This window comes from Opisthocomus hoazin, chromosome 8 (genome assembly GCF_030867145.1).
Source record: "Opisthocomus hoazin isolate bOpiHoa1 chromosome 8, bOpiHoa1.hap1, whole genome shotgun sequence".
NCBI lineage: Eukaryota > Metazoa > Chordata > Aves > Opisthocomiformes > Opisthocomidae > Opisthocomus > Opisthocomus hoazin.
Window position 1 is genome coordinate 38,188,636 of NC_134421.1, and position 17,432 is coordinate 38,206,067.

Genomic DNA, 17,432 nt, shown 5'->3' on the forward strand with positions numbered 1-17,432 from the left:
TATATAGAAGCAATTTTTCACTTTCTTTAGGTTGCAGCCCTGACCAAAGAACAGCCTGCCCAGACCCTTATGAGTCTGGATATTTAAAGAAAAAGGAATGCTATCAATACTCACCTCCACTGGAAGATCCCTTTGACCAGTGTGTTGGCATTATTGGGATGCAGCCTACAAGTAACAAATTGGTTAATTCCATTTATATTCAAAATGAAGGAACTGGACTGAAAAACAGAAGTCTGAATTCAGACACATTTGATGTGAACAGAGGTTTGGAACCCTCATCTGTTATCAGTAACAGCACTTTCATGGGTATGTTCTAGCTATTGTTTTTTATTTAAGCTGCTCGTATCCTTACTGTCTTGTTTCCTACTTCCAACACTAAGCAAAACTGATTTCTCAGCTTTTTCTTTCCCGCTCCTACAGGAGGTAATTCTGTAGTAAAGTTTAGATGCTCATATAGCTAGCGTTGTGAAAAAACTTTAATTTTGTGCAATTTTGTGGGGCCTTCTTTTTGTGGGAGTCTATGAATTTAGTAGGATAACACAGCATGTGGAATATAAATACTCTAGAATGGAGGAAATGGAGAGACAGGAAGTAGCTGAGGAAAGGCAGTACGAGAGTTGTCCTTGACGTTTTGCATGTGTTCTTGTCTTTTTGTTTTCCTCCCTGCTCTTCCTCCCTGAGTAACTTGTGATAATGCAGTATCTGTTTTTTAAGGCTCACACAACTGAGCTGTAAATGTAGGCTCGCTCTCTGTCCACTGCAGTGCATGTGACAGTTGGATGCCCCAGAACTAGGGGTGCCCTCTGGATCCTACCGGGAGTTAGCCAGGAGATGGGCCCTGTCCTGTGTTACAAAGGGAGTGACTTGGGGCTTGGTCAGAAGCAGAAGTGACATACGTTGAAGGAGTCCTCAGGTCAGAGATGGTAGTCAAGTGAGGTGGTTTACATCAGGGTGTAACTGTGAGTACTCTTCTGCTTCTCAGGAAACCTGACCTCTAAGGACCATTGGATACAAAGTCCTGAATGTGTGAAGTTCAGGAACAGAGAAGTGATTACAGTAAAACTGCGTAATGAGCATATTTTGATCACCAGGAGATCTCAATATCTCCCACTTACATAAAAATCTAATCAGTGGTGTGATTCTTATCTTCCATGTTAATATAGCTGGCAAATTTCCGTAAGTGTTAGGATACTTACTTAAATACACCTTAACAAACTTCAGGCATACCAGAAGTTTTGCCTGACAGGAAAAAGGTGTACAAGGTCTCAGGAGCATTTAGGACAGGTGGGGAGACTTGAACTCCAGTATAGAAGGAGAGAGATATATATATATGTTGGAGATTATATTTGTATATATACACATGCACAAAAGGATATATGTATTGGAGAGGGACTTTTTACAGGGGCATATAGTGGTAGGACAAGGAGTAATGGCTTCAAGCTGAAAGTGGGTAGGTTTAGATTAGATATAAGGAAGAATTTTTTTACTGTGAGGGTTGTGAGGCACTGGAGCAGGTTGCACAGAGAAGTTGTGGATTCCCTCCCTGGAAGTGTTCAAGGCCAGGTTGGATGGAACTCTGAGCAACCAGGTCTAGTGGAAGGTGTCCCTGCCCATGGCAGGGGGGTTGGAACTAGATGATCTTTAAGGTCCCTTCCAACCCAAACCATTCTATGACTCTATGATTCTATATCATATAACACAGTGAGCCAGAACTTCATAGTAAGGCACTGTGGAAAAATACGCTCTCTACCCCTCCTTTATCTTCTTTTCTTCTGGTGTGAATGACAGAAGAGTTTGTGAAGTTTAATTCAGGGTTTACAATTTTAATCCAGAATGCTGGGAGAGATGGGGGGAAGGAGAAAAGCATTGCTTTACCTTTGAAGCTCCCTGAATTTTGGGTGTTGGTTTGGTTGGTTCATTTAAAATGCATGTAAACCCACATACTGCTTTCATCCGTGCAATATCTGAGCGCCAGGTGCAGCCTGGGTACCATGGATTGTCTCCGGCTGGTGTGTCAACATGGTTGATCAAGGCCTGGGTCTGCTGGCTCTGGGAGGGGACCTGGGGGAATGTGCATCACTGGGCTCTTTGTTCTCAGGGAGTGGGGCTAGAGGTACAAGCTCTGAAGTTTTCCCCCTCTTAAAACCAGATGTTAGGGCTATAGAACACTGCAGATACCATGACATCTGGCAGAGGCCCTAGGACTACACATGGCCTCCTGGCTGCCTGCCACTGTTGCTGTGGTGGGACTGTGCAAACAGGGCTTTACCATGTCTCCTGCAGAAAGTAGTTCTGCTGTATTTTAGTTGCTATTACTGAAACTTGGTGGGACAAATTGCATGACTGGAGTGTGGCTGTCGATGGCTAGAGGCTGTTCAGAACAGAGAGCCGAGGGAGGAGGGGCAGAGGCATTGCCCTCTACATCAAGAAATGGACAGAGTGTGAAGAGCTGTCCCTGAAGAATAGCCACAAGCAGGTTGAAAGCTTATGGGTAAGAATCAGAGACTGAGGCAACAAAGGCAACCTTGCGGTTGGTGTCTACAACAAGCCGCCCAGTCAAGGGGAGCCTATTGACAAAGCCTTCTTACTCCAGCATCCTACAGGAGGCATCATGCTTGCAGGCTCATGTCGTGCTGGGGGACTTCAGCCACCCCAACATCTGCTGGAAAAGTAGCACGGCAAGCTGTGGGCAATCCAGCAGACTCCTGGAGTGCACTGAGGATAATTTCTTAAGCCAGGTTATAGACAGCCCTACCAGAGGGGATGCGATACGGGTCCTGTTGGGTCATGAATGCAAGTGAGCGATTCGGTGATGTGAAGACTGGAGGCAGCCTGGGCTGCAGTGATGGTTCACTGGTGGAGTTCACAGTCCTGAGGGAGGAGGGTCGGGCAAAGAGTAAAGTCAGGACCCTGAATTTTAGGAAAGCAAAATTCCAGCTGTTCAAGGAGCCAGTAGGATGCCTTGGGAAACTGCCCTCAGGGACAAGGAAGCAGAACAGAGCTGGCGGATCTTTAAGGACACTTTCCATGGTTTTTGAGCACAAGAGCTCTCAATCCCAAGGTGTAAGAAATGAGGCAAGGAAGGCAAGAGATCAGCATGGCTGAGTCAAGGTCTGCTGCGACAGGACCAGGGGCAATGATTTTAAACTGAAAGAGGGTAGATTTAGACTAGATATAAGGAAGAAATATTTTAAAATGAGGGTGATGAAACACTGGAACAAGTTGCTCAGAGGTGGTAGATGCCCCATCCCCGGAGACATTCAAGGTGAGGTTGGATGGGGCTCTGAGCAACCTGATGTAGTTGAAGATGTCCCTGCTCACTGCAGGGGGGGTGGACTTAGAGGTCCCTTGCATCCCAAACTATTCTATGATTCTGTGTTTGTTAATGAGGAGCTAATGCAATCTTGAGGGCTCATATTCCCCTTTGTACCCTGAAAATCTACACAGAGCTACTGTTATGTTAATTCTGGGAGCTACTGCCCAACCCAAGTTGCATCATCATTGACTTGGATGCTTCATAATCGTTACCACTCTTCTAAGAGCCTGTGGTTAGATCTTGGAGGTGGTGGCTGTGGAAGAAGTCTTGATAGATTTTGTGTCTTCAGTTATGAATTTGCTTCGTCAGCATCATCTTCAAATTCAGCCTCCATTTTGCCTCTAAAATCACAATGAAGATGACAGCTGGCATTAACATCACTGTTGATGCATGACCCAGAAAGTTCACAGCTTGGATTTTTTTTTTTTCAAGACAGAATTAATTTGTAGCTTTGGTGTTGTGAGGCATATCCTTTCATGTTGTGTTAGGAGCAAAATTGCTCTGCAAAGCATTGATGCAAATATGGACCATGTCCAAATCCATTTTCAGTAACTTCTCAGGTTACAGTTTTACTTAGAAAGTTGCTTCTAGCAACTAGGCAAAACATGAAATATGACTTTTTGGGTGCAAAATTTATTAATGATTGTAGTGTTAAATTATTAAGAAAAACTGAGTTCAAAATAAGCCTGTGGCACATTGTCCTCAGAAAGTAAATCTTTTGAGTATCAGTTACAGACGCTGTGACTTGCGACAGCTGTATCTTCAGTGAAAAAAGAGGATGCCCTTCTTGCAGAGGTGTTAACACTAACACTTCCCGATGGTGAAGAGTGACGTGTATGCTAATTATTTTCTGACTAGTGAATCCAGCTAATTATTAATAAAGATCCAACTGAAATGCCAAATTCTCTTTGGGCTATGTCTGTCCTAGCCAGTTGTGGGCAAAGAGATGAACAGGTGTGAATGGAGAATTTGGCTGGCAGGACCTTTATTAATGGGAGGTGCTAGCCAGAAAAGATTGTTTTAGCATTCATATTACGCAGTGGGAGGATGTTGTGTAGCTCCATACATGCTGGGTGTTTGGGTTTGGTTTTGCGTTGGTGGTTTTTTGTTTTTCTTTTTTTTTCCGCCCGAAGGACTAAACAGGGAGACTGTTCTGACTTTTTGCATTAGAAAGTGTCTTGTGATATGTTTGCAGTTTGGTCTGGGTGCCCAGCCATCCCCTCACCACCCTCCCTGAAGAAAAATGTGCATGGGAGTAGTCATGAAAACTAAAGTAATGAAGTTGTGTGTGGCTGTACGTATACTTTGGAAACATTTTTAATGTCTGAGTTGGCAGAATCTTGCTTTATGCTTGTGATCACACAAATATCTTCTCTTAAGGGGTAAAATAACAATTAAGTAAGATCACACTTTGGTGAACTTTGCTTGTGTCGATCCTTAGCTTACTTTCTAACATGCAGCCCTTGGTGAGACACAAAACTGTTAGCATCAGTATTTCTGTACTTACGCATTTACCTGTCTTTCAGGAACATTTGGAAAGCCTTTATGGAGGCCTCAGCTGGACTCTCTTTCAAGTTGTAGACAGCCAGCAAATTGCCAGCCAAAAACCTCCCATAATAATCCTCATGCCTCACTGGACTTTGATGCGGAGGCAAACAAAGATGGAAAGGAAAGGACAATTTCTAGAGGAGAAAACAGCATTCTTACTTACAAACAGTCCTTTGAAAACTTTAGGACTTTGACTTTCCAGTCCTGTGATTTGGATACATAGCTCCTTTGGGACCTGCCATTGATTTCTGGAACCAAAGAAATACTTTAACATACTACTACCTCAGAGTGAAATTTTATTTAAAAAGGGAATAAAGAAAGGAAGAAGCAAAGAAAGAAGCCACGTGGTGCTATAAATTCAGAACAAATAAATGCATTTTTATTCAAATAAAGCATAATTACCAAAATGCTCTACTTTTTTATACGGGGAAAACATTCCTTATAAAAATACTATATTTCTAATTATTTTATAGCTTTGTTTTATGCAAATAATATCTTTTGTAAATTAATGGTGTAAATAATACAATGTATGTATTTCTATGTCAGACTTCATTTTATTGAAATGAGTAGTAATCATTCTAATTTTGTACTGTTACTTGTACCTTTTTACAAATGGAAACTCCATGCTGTTTGCAGGTATCATGCATCTTATTTGCACATTACTTTTAATAAAATATGCTGCCGTGTGGTCTCTGACCCACATTAGTGTATGAAGAATGAAAAGTGTGAATGATGTTTGTAGATAGAGGAGTGTTGCAGATGTAGGTGCCTTCCATTGCAGGTCTGCGCCTTCATTTGATTAAATATTGTATCTCTGGCTTTCCTGTGTTAAATATGTTCCGTGGGTGTGGTCCTGCCACAGCTCCTGTTGGCTGGTGGGGTGGATTGAAGTAATTTGTGCCAATGTAAGTATGGAAGCCTACTTAGTGGGAATTCCCACCATCAGATGCGTGTGCACGTGTTCTCAGTTTCTGTGCATGCAAGGCTCTGTAGTACTAACAGTCTGTCCGTGCCCGTGTGTGGATAACGTGCATGCGTCCGGTGGCGGGTATGCACAGTAGATCCACGAAATCATGTCAAGCTATTTACTAAAAGAAAAAAAAAGGCATTTGACGTCTGCCTGGTAGCATCACTCTTTTCTGAGTGGCTTAGTGTTAAGCATTTGCCAAATATGCAGTGCATGCCGGAGTCTTTGCTTTCCCACACCCTTTCTCTTTTTTTTTTTGTGTCTGCAACCACTTCCACGCCCAACATGAGAAGGTAATCCAAGTACAAGATAATGTTTTCTTTGGTGTAACTCATGCTTCTGTTCCTTACTCAGCTGCCCTTTTCTGGTTGTTAATGAGATCTGTGCTTTATTCAATTGCTGAGTCAAGTTGAGCAGTTAAAATCTTTCTGGATTAAATCTGCAGTAATGACCCCAATGCCTTTAGAGGATTGCTTACTGTATAATGGTAATTAAAACTAAGGAAAACCACTTTATTTTGGTTTTCTGTGTACGGATGCCTACTATTGTAAAAAGCTGTGAATCCTGTTGCCATCACTGCATTAACACAGTGAGACTGCAAAACGGTTAATATTACAGGACATCGGCTTTTTACATCTGTCTGCTTTGGAGGTGCAAATTTAGGTGGGTGCCAAATTGTTTCTTTTAAACTAAATTAAAAGCAGCTGTTAGAGTAGGCCATCATAGACATCATGGCTAAAGCTAGAGCAAAGGTTTTGCTGCCTGGTGTAGCTGAGCTAAGGGCTTTTTGTTGTTTGTAGCCAGAAACCTAGTACCCAGATTGCGATGCAATTTCCCTTTAATTTAGGCGCCAGTATCAGAGGAAGTTAATCTATCCTTAGTCACTGGTGGTATAAGTGTAGAGAATGGATTTTGCGTGCTTTAGTTGATCATATTGCCAGATTTTCTGGCTCTTGTTAATTTGTCTTCATTGCTGCCAGATGTGCTGATGTGGTGACAGACATTGATATGGGTATTTGATTATAATTAAGTGCATTTTGAAAGAGATTAATTTTTCTTGAGTTAAGCACAAAGCTGTAAGTCAGTAAGGGAAGAAATCTTAAATTTGATTCACTCAATAACTCTCCTTTTTCTTCTCCCTGCAGTGACCCTGGCTTTTTTAGCGGGAGGAGAGGTGGGGGTAATGATAGCTTGTGTTTGTAACCAGACATTGTTTTTTGACATGTCTAAAAAAATAAAGTTACAAACAGTAAGTATATCTTTCATTCCAGAATTAATGTTTATCCTTAAGACTCGATCTTAGAGGTCCGTCATGAAAAACAAGCTTTAAATTTATTTTCTGTAGTGGGAGAGGTTTGGGAACAGTGGCAATATAATTTTATTCCTTTTTCATCTTCTCCCTTAAATATTTTTTTTGACATGATGTTGGAGAGTATAAAGATCCTAATCTTCCAAGGGTGTGGACCTCTAGTCAAATGTTTAGAGTCTGACTGAATTTTAAATGCTTCCCATCAAGTTTTGTTTAGCATCCTAAAAATATAAATGACTAAAATCTTACTTGATGCCTTAAATACCCAGAAATGGAAATGAATGCTCCCGAGTCCTTTTCTCTGCTAGTGTGAGTTTTCATGTTTAGTAAGTTGATTGTGCTTAAATAGAGTGACAATGTATAAATTGCAAGAGACTTGCAATACATTAATAGTTCTTTTTAAGACCACTGATGTAACCAAACATTTGTTTTAAAGGCTTGCAAGTGTTTCCGTCACACCTTTTTTTTTTTTTTACTTTTTCTTTTTTTTTTTTTTTATTTCCTCCTCTGAAGATCCAGAAGTTAAGGACCTGGTAGTTTGATATTTACACAGCTGAAAGCTAAAATGTAAGTTGATGTGATGGGAAAATAAATTGTGGCCAACACTGAGTAAGTCTTGCGCTGTACTTCAGAGTCTTAGAATGAGTAACAAGTGTTGCTGAGAGACAGAACAGATACTCTGCGGTTTTATGACCAGCAGCAACTGGAATCCTGTCATGGGCTCACCTAGAACTTGTGAAATGTTATTTAGCGGCAGTATCCTATTAAGCCTTTATACAACAAAATGTTTTAACCCAGTGAACTCATACGAGCAGTTGCTGTGGTGTAGTTTCTGCCAGCCCTGAATAATAATTCTAATAATTTTAGAAAGATAAATGGAGTTACTTGTTTACTAGAATCTCTCAGGAGCGAACATTTCCTAACGATTACCTAAACGGTGTGTCTGAGATGACACTGGGGGATACCTGCATAGTTTCTTAACTGAAGGCTGTTACTACTTCAAACAGATAAATCCTTAAGGAACACTACAGTATTTCAGGACCAAATGCTTTCGTATAGGATTTGTTACTTAACTGTAAATGGATCTGGACAGTGCCACAATGGCAAAGAGTTAAGGCTAAACTTTCTGCTGGAGAATACTGCTACTTTTCCAGCTGAGAACTCATTAGTGTCACCAAAATCTCTTACTTCACTCTCAGGGATCTCTTGAACACACATCTTATTCCTTCAAATGCTTCTAAGAAGCCTAAAAATAAGACCTAAGATTCAAGATCCATTAAATACTTGCAGAGATTTTTACTGCAAACATTTGTGTTCTGCCAGCCTTACAAGCCAGGACCATAACTGGGGTTGTGTTTTGTTTGAGGTATAAAGGTAAGCAGAAATTCTACTTGCTATTTGCAAGACTTCTGGTTGGAAATGTGGCACATTTCATTGAGAAAACGTAATTGTCTGAGGTCTTCTCCCTTTTTTCTAGCTTTGTGTATTGCTTTGTCACAGAGAATGTGTCTGACTAGTTGGATGTTAGTTTAGCAGCTGTGTGATGCTATTTTATTAAGAAAATAAGGCGGTGGGAGAGCCTCAGCCTGTTTAGTGAAGGGAGGAAACCAATGTATAGCAAGGTGCAGTTCTTGTACTTACGGTATTACTCAGATGAAAAGCTTACCATATTCCTTCCTTTATTGTATTTTAGGGAAGTGTTACAGCAGGGGATAAAAGCCATAGTGTTTTCTCACTTATGTGTGGTGAAAAGTGTTTCTCACGATTGTTGTGCCTGATTATTAGGGTACAGTAGTTCTGCTGAAGTAACATATGTGCACATCCTGTCGCCGAAAGGCACAGGAGCCCTCTCCCACTTCCCATGCCACTTTTCCTCTCGTAGCTCGATACCCCTCCAATGTCCTTTGGGGACCCTCTTTGGTAATGCACACTACTCTGCTTCGATTTTTTTTGCCCTGTCACTGTGGATACAGGCTAGGACACATGTATTGAGTTTACAGAGCACAGTGTAGTTGAAGGCAGTAAGTAGTGGCTGGGTGCTGGAGGACAGGAGGGGAAGCATGGGGAAACAGGCTAGCCACAGCTGTAGGAAGCTCTTAGAATGAATATGCAGTAAATGCATAGCCGAGGAGACAGATATAAAATACTTATAATACAATACATGCATTCCTGCTCTTCACAATACTTTTTGCATATTTAATTCCACTTATCCTCTGTGCTCTAAAATGCCAAAAGCAGCTGTGCACCAAAGAGCATGTCATCTGGAGAATTATGTCTTACTGCATCTAAAATCTGCTTTTCTGGTAGACAAGAAACAAGATCCATTTGTTATTCGGCATTTCTGTTCAAGACTAAATTTTGCTGGTGCAATGCATAGTTTCCCAGAGTCGCGTGGTCCATGGCGTCCGCTGTGTTCAGAATGCCTGTGATCAGTGTGACTCAGGAATGCCATGGGACAACAGGACATTGGAGTGAAGTTGGTAGTAATTTAAGTTCACTACTTGTGAAACAAATTTAGGCTTTGTGACTTGAGCCCAGGATTTTATTTCCCACACAACAGAGAACAGAAGCATGAATTACTCAGGTTTATGGACTACTGATAGCACTTCAACGTGATCACTTTTCCTCAGCCATCAAAACAGTGACTTCCAAGCGCTTTCATTTAAACCTGCTCAGCTTGACTGTTGACCATGGGCTGGTCACCAAAAAATGCAATACAGGAGTTTACAGTTTGAGCATCTGTATATACTGTGTCCTGAAATTAATTGTGATTGGTTTAAATCCTGCAATTTTCAAATCTGATGACAGTGGAAATTAAGGTTTTACTTGGTTGAACGAGATAATAAGATCCCCTGAGGAGAAGACAGGCTTTGAGATTTTGTAGGCTATGATGGCTTTACTTTGAAAGACTTGGATGCAGCGTGCTTTAAAGAGCCTCTCGTTTGCCTTAGCAATGTGTATCCTATTTGTAGTCAGCAATTCCTTTGTAGATGGGCATGGAGAAGCTGAGACTTATGATTTAGGTCCACTACTGGATGGTCAGCATTCAGGTATTGATTATACAATCATTTGAAATAATATCTTCTTGAATGGCAAGACTTCAGCTTCTTATGAGGTAAAATGATGAAAAACCACATCAGTTCATATTCAGTTAAAGAAACTACCTTTGGCACTGATCCTGGTGTCCAGTCTACTTATTCTAGAAATCTACTGCAAAATACTGTAATGAAGGAATTGATATTAATAGCCTTAGGTTTTGCTTATGCTGCTGTCGTTTGTTTTGCATTGCTATAAAATTGAGAATTCTGGGCTTTGCCCTCTGTTCATCAATAAATGGTGGGATTTCATGCTGGTTTTCTTAGATGTGCAAGCACTTAAGAGAAATATATTATTCTGTCCTGCTGCTAATGTGCTGGCATGCTGAATGTAAGGGAGTAGTCAGAGCTACTGTGACTCAGAGCTACAGAGATACTGTAAAGTGAACGTAAGGGAGAAATGCAGGAGTTCCTGTCATATCATAAAGTGGCTTTGAACAATTCCTCTTGTTCCAAGTGAGTAACTGGTGCAGGTTTTAACATTTACTCCCCTGTAACACAGTTCATAGAATCATAGAATAGTTTGGGATGCAAGGAACATTTAAAGGCTGTCTAGTTCTGCCCCCTCCCTGCAATGAGCAGGGACATCTTCAACTAGACCAGGTTGCTCAGAGAGATTGCCATCCAACCTGATCTTGAATGTTTCCAGGGATGGGGCATCTACCACCTCTCTGCGCAACCTGTTCCAGTATTTCATCACCCTCACTGTAAAATATTCCTTCCTTATATCTACCCTCTTAATTTAAAACCATTACCCCTTGTCCTGTCACAACAGGGCCTGCTAAAAACTCTCTCCCCATCTTTCTTACAAGCCCCCTTTAAGTACTGAAAGACTGCAATAAGGTCTCCCCAGAGCTTTGTCTTCTCCAAGTTGAACAGCCCCAACTCTCTCAGCCTTTCCTCATAGGACAGGTGCTCCAGCACTCTCATCATTTTTGTGGCCTCTGCTGGACCCACTCAGTGCTCCAGAGCTGGGTGCAGGACTGCAGATGGGGTCTCACGAGAGCAGAGTAGAGGGGCAGAATCACCTCCCTCAACCTGCTGGCCACACTTCTCTTGAAGCAGCTCAGGATACGGTTGGCTTTCTGGTCTGCAAGCGTACGTTGACAGGTCATGCCCAGCTTTTCATCCACCAGTAACCCCAAGTCTTTCTCAGCAGGACTGCTCTGAATCCCTTCATCCACCAGGCTATATTTGTGCTTGGGATTGCTCTGACCTATGTGCAGGACCGTGCACTCAGCCTTGTTGGATCTTATGAGGTTCACATGGGCCCACTTTTTGAGTTCAGTAAACTTACGAAGTTAGAACGGTGACTCTGTCCTCCCTTGAGTGGGGCAGCTGTGCTATCATCTTCTGCAGGACACAGAGTACATTGAAGGTGGAGATACATGGTGGGATACTTGTCTGATGCTCAGACCACATATGGCAGAATTGTTGACAAAAAAAGCCCTCCAGGTGGCAGGGAGAATTGTATCTGAAGACATACGCATGTTTTCCCCAGAAATGTTGGAGGAGTTTTTAAAATGGCTTTTCAATCTTATTATTATTCTAGGCTCTTCAAAATAACCAGAAAGGCTTAGTTCTTTGTTTGGCATCAGGAGTTCCCTCACTCTGCTCATGACTTGCCTTCCTACCTGCAGAAACATACCGTCGACTGTTGACTGACATAGCTGAAAACCAGAGAGCTCGCACAAAATAGTATTTGATCCACTGGTACCACATAATATTTGCAGCAAATGAGGCTTTTGTTCAACGTTTTTTTTAACAGCTGCGGCTCACTGTCACAGCAATGAAGAAGCTACTCTTTGAGTAAGTGGTAGAAGACATACATAAACAAGCCAGCTCTTATAACTGAAGCTAGCTGCTCTTGGCTTAAAATAAACTGTACTTGCACTCCTACCTGCTGCAGGTCTGTATGCCAACAGCATTAAGAAATCTCAGTGCTACAGCAGCCAACTGCCCAGAGCCTGGCTTCTGCCACACGCTGATCGTATTCTTGATTAGTGTAAACTTTTTTTCTCTATTCATCTTCCCTCAGGAAAGGGGAAACACAGACCCCATCATAATTAGCTTACACAGCCTGCCATGTAAGCTACAGAATGGAAAGTGTCACGGGTGCTTGCAGCAGCCTCGTAGGCATTTGCTGTAAGTAGGGAAAAGTTAATCTTCTCTCAGATTTTGGCAAGGGGACAAAAACCTATGTGTAAAATAGTACTTAGAATGAATTAAATTTCACGTAACTGTGACCACACAGTAGGTAAAGTAGTAAAATGATGGCGATGGTGGAAAACATGACTAATCAGAAAGCTGTATTAACTTAATGAATGAAATTATGCTTTAATGTAAACAGGTTATTAAGTGCCTCATTTTAAAAATGTGTTTGCTTATTGCTCAGTTGGTTGTAACACCTGTGTTATTTCACCTACTGGCACACTCTAGCAGTTTCATCTGAAATAGCGTTTTCACTCAAATTAATTTTAAAAGGAAAAAAGAAGATGAAATCAAGAAGAAGCTATGTTGCGGGGAGACCTGATTGCAGCCTTTCAGTACTTAAAGGGAGCCTATAGGAAAGATGGGGACAATCCTTTTAGCAGAGACAACAGTGACAGGACGAGGGGTAATGGTTTTAAACTAAAACAGGGTAGGTTTAGGCTAGATATAAGGAAGAAATTCTTTACAATGAGGGTTGTGGAACACTGGAACGGGTTGCCCAGAGAGGTAGTGGAGGCCCCCTCCCTGGAAACATTCAAGACCACTTTGGACACGGCTCTGAGCAACCTGATCTAGTTAGCGGTGTCCCTGCTTGCTGCAGGGGCCTTGGACTAGATGACCTTGAGGGGTCCCTTCCAACCCAAAACTTTCTATGATTCTATGATTCTATGTGACGTTAAGACACTGAACTTGTTTTACTAAATTGCTTAAATCAGAATTTTAAAAAATTCTCAAAAAATGGAAAAGCTTTGATTTTTCACTTTGAAACTATTTGTTGATGCAAAATTATTTGCATTTCTGTTTTTAAATTCTCATTTTTCCGTTCAGAACTGGAATGCAGAGTGCAGAGCCCTTTGGGTTATCAGGGCAGCACAGACCAGGTGCAGAGGCTGGTGTGGGCAGAGCTGTTGCTTGTTCTCCCCCCGTCGGCCATCCTTCTTCCCAAATCCATTCGATCTGTTTCGCAGGTCCCTGTGGATTGATTCTCATTGCCACCAGAGTATGTTTCTCTTCCCAATTTCTTCTTAGCAGCTCCGACTCAACAAGCTTCTATAGTCAGAAAGAGTCAGGCTGAATATTTTTATGTGTGGTTAGAAATGTGCCAGTCTCTGTGCGCTTTGAGAGTTGTAGGAATTCTGTCCCTCCACTTTCTGCATAACCCCAAAAGGTGGTTTTGCTTCTGAACAAGCACCGAGTGCAGCCTCCAGAGCTACTGCCATGTGTGCTGCAGGCAGGGGAGCTGCAGCGTCAGCGGTGACACCCACCCCGGGCATGCCTTGCTCCAGCACCTCAGATTCAGGAGCTGTATGAGCACCCCCCAAATCATCCATGTGTCCCCCTGTGAACTGGAGTGCAAATAGAAGGCTGCATCACACAGTCATCTCTCAAACAAGGCAGCTGAGGAAACTTTTTAAAGTCTGTAATGTTTGATCAACTTTATTTACTTGTTAAAAAAAAACATAACTTAAACCGCATGGTGTTGCAGAATGATAGAAATCATATTCAGTATTCCCAAATATGTCAGCTATCTTCCCTGCTTTCTTCAGCAGCTTACTCTCTTGCAGAGAAAGTGTTTGATAAGCAAACAGAAAAGCAAGTTATTGCAGGTGTAGAGGCTGAGGAGAGGGATCTGGGAAAGACATTCCTACTTCTTTCATCCACCCAAGCCTTTTCAGTTCTTCGATAGTGTTGGACCTCTTTTCTCCTCGCAAAACATTCTTCAATTGAAAGGCAGGGATTTTTTCATATAGTTCATAGCAATTACAAAGTAACTGTTATATAAATCTGGTGGATTTTTTTTTTTTAATGAGGCCTTTCACAAAGGAGTTTTGAGCCTATGTGGGCTTCCTGTTTAAGCTTCATATTTTCCTTAGGAAAGAAAAAAGAAGAAAAAGGTCTGCTTTTTTAGGGCCAGGTGTTTTATATAGCTAAGTTAAAACATGCCTGGAAAGGCTGTGGTTATTCTCCTGTCTGAAATCTACTCCACTTCCCCCACCACCCCCTTTTTGTAATTTTTAGTATATATCCCTTTAAACATGTTGTTTAATGTTTTCTGTTCATGGATCTCCCACCACCATTAGTTTCTTTGAAACACCAGGTTCAAAAGTGGACATTATTTTCATTCTCTTTCTCAAATATTCTTACAGATGTTGCTGGAGATGAATTATGGGGCTGACATAGCATTTGGCTGCCTGACAAATGTGCCATAATAATGCAGCTCAGTAAAATGTGGAATTTCTGAGGTACTGCTTGTAACTTTTTCAGTGCAGTTGTAAATTCCCAGCCATGTCAGCGCAGGTGGAAACAAAGTCATAAATAATGTGTGTGTGTGTGTGTGTGTGTGTGCGTGCACATGTGTATGTAGAGGGTGGGAGCAGAGCTTGCATGTACTCATTCTTCTTAAAGAGTTCCCTAGGTGGTTCACCGCTTCTGTGATTTAATTTAGCTATTCAAAGTAAATTTGAAAAAGAAATCCATTAATTAAAATGAAAATAATCTTGCTAACAAAGTTTTAGAGAGAGAAAGTGTGTGTGCGAATTGAGGCAAATAGACTGTTGCTGCTATGGGTACGAGCCAGCCCTGGTAATCCATGCCAGGCTTCATTGCAGCTCTTCAGACGATGATGACAGAGCCATTTCAGGTACCCACCATGAGCTTCTGCTTCTCGGAGGGCTGAGCCAAGTTGCCCCTCACTACCTTCAAGAGAAACCAGCAGTGAGCTGGAGCACTGTGCTGATCGTTCACAGTGCCGGGCAAGGATGGGAAAGTGCATTGTCCCAACATCTTTTGCTTTCCTGTTTCCTTGTGCAATGGATTCCAAAAGGCAAGACATTTGGATACTTCCTTTTTGTTAGAGCTAATCAGCTTCTAATCCTATGGGGTTTTTAGGCCACTCAAAGGTAAGGTCATGTTTTAATCCGATTGAGTGGTCCCTGCTGAAGAGGCAGTCCCCTTGCAGCCTCCCAGGCCATGCTGACCCTTCTGCCTCCTCTGTGGGAACTGGCTTTCACCTGAACACGTGCTAAGCCTAGAAAGGAGTTAGACCACCCTTCCCCCCAAAATAAATAGTTTCTGGCTGCTCCTTTTGAATTAATGAGTGTAGGACTACTCAGGAGTTGTTATAGAACAACTGAGGGCAAAACACTTGAAGGTGTCTTAGAGGTAATTTGATGAGCTGGTTCTGGTGAACTACCGGAGAGGAAAGTCGGACTCTTGGGAACACTGATTTTATGAGTATCACCTTTTGTTACAACCAATTCTAGGAATTATTGCTACTAAACAACCAAATAATAATCTCAGCCTAAGAACCCCTTTCTTAGCTATTATTTCAATCATCACTAGAGAAACATGATTTAGAACAAAATACCAAATTATGATATGCAATAATGTTTATAGTCCACAGATACTATGACTAAAGCTGAGCTGCACACAAGATTAGCATTAAAAGAAAGTTTCTTTTCACGATTACAGACTTTAAAATCAGGTATTTCTAAAGGTAAAAATGAGTATTTGGTCTTATTAATGTCTTTGTGCACTTTCTGTTTTTAGCTGATTGGAAACGAGCAATTTTTTAAATATGGTAATGTATGTATATCGTATTTTCACTTCTCAAATTTATTTCAAATACAGTGTACCTACTAATATGCAACAGGATCTTCAAATGACAAGGATTATTAGACTTTAAAATTTGCAGAATAAATTAGCTGACTTAACTGGACAACTAAACAGTGAGTATTCTATTTTTTTCCACTATCTACTGTTTTATGGTTACCAGTATTTATACCAGCATTTCCCAAACAGAGCACACTTAAACCTAGGTCATCTCATCCATCAAAGTATTTGATTTAAGGGAAAATTTTTAATTCTATTCTCAGCAGACTTCAAAATCCACCTACTTTTAAAAATTATTTTTACCCTGCATGTTGAAAAATGGCATGCTTAAAAACTAGGTCCTGTATAACTTAAAAGCAATTGGTCCAAAATGTGACCAAAAAGAGCAGAATTTCCCTTAAGTGGTAAAGTGGTAGCTCCTTGTTACTGCTGCTGTTCCTGGTCCCTCTTTTTTGTCAGTGCTGAGAAGCCACACAAGACTAACTCCCACTTAGTGAGGCTCCTGCCTTGGACCTCCAGCTTGCGCAGAGAAGGCAAGGGCCAAAATACAGACGTGGTGTTGTATGGTGGCTTCTTTGGTTTTGTCAGCAGGTTAGGGTGAGAAGACTCAATAAATGTGGGGGGCGAGAAAATATAGTAAAAGAGAAAAAGAGTGACTAGGGAGGAGTGTGTGTGTGAGGAATATAAGGAGCAGACCATAGAGATGTGCATGGACTCAGAGGAACAGGGATGATCAGCTGCCAAAGAACCCTGAGAAAGTCTGATAAAAACACCAGAAAGAGTCTGACTGGCTCCTCCCTGCATCTGTCCCTGTAGGCTGGAGGGTGGGCTGCGACAAAGGAGAACAGAAAATTGGACTTTTGTCCAATCACCACAACGAGGGTCTACTCTACCCACATGCCTGAAAGACACTCTCACTTCTTCACATGCATCATGAAGAGCCCACGCTCTGCAGTCTGGTGACTTTGGTGGAGGTTTTAACTCATACAAGTAGTAGTTAGGGCTCAGGTTTTTCCTACTTCATTTTAGCTGACAGAAAGCTGGGCTTCTAGCCTCCAGTAACTGTCTTGGTTTCCTCAGGACTCAGCAGATAAGAGATAGGCATCTCAGGAGATGCTTCTCCCCACATGACACGGAAACCCATCTGAGGGGGAGCAGCATTGTGGTCCAGGGCTGCCCACACCTCTGCTGACAGGCTTAGAAAACCAGATTAAATTAAAAGCTTGACTTCTGGTTGTGTAGAGTTAGGTGAGTGAATCCTGTGCTGCAACAATGTTTATCCCTCACTGGGAATGTTAAAAATGAGCACAGTTCAGCTGACTTCAGAAAGCCCCAAACAGGTTTGTAAAAGATGCAAGCAAAAAAGCAGATTTT

General features: G+C 41.7%; 1 protein-coding gene across 1 annotated transcript in view; it reads left to right on the forward strand.

Annotated features, from left to right (window-relative positions):
- LRIG3 (leucine rich repeats and immunoglobulin like domains 3) overlaps window positions 1–5,288 on the forward strand; it is a 42,996-nt gene extending 37,708 nt beyond the window's left edge. The window contains exons 18-19 of the mRNA XM_075428467.1: window positions 31–306; window positions 4,843–5,288. Coding sequence (XP_075284582.1) covers window positions 31–306; window positions 4,843–5,087 — 521 coding nt within the window. The 3' untranslated portion in view covers window positions 5,088–5,288. The remainder of the gene's footprint in view (window positions 1–30; window positions 307–4,842) is intronic.
- Window positions 5,289–17,432: the final 12,144 nt, after the last annotated feature.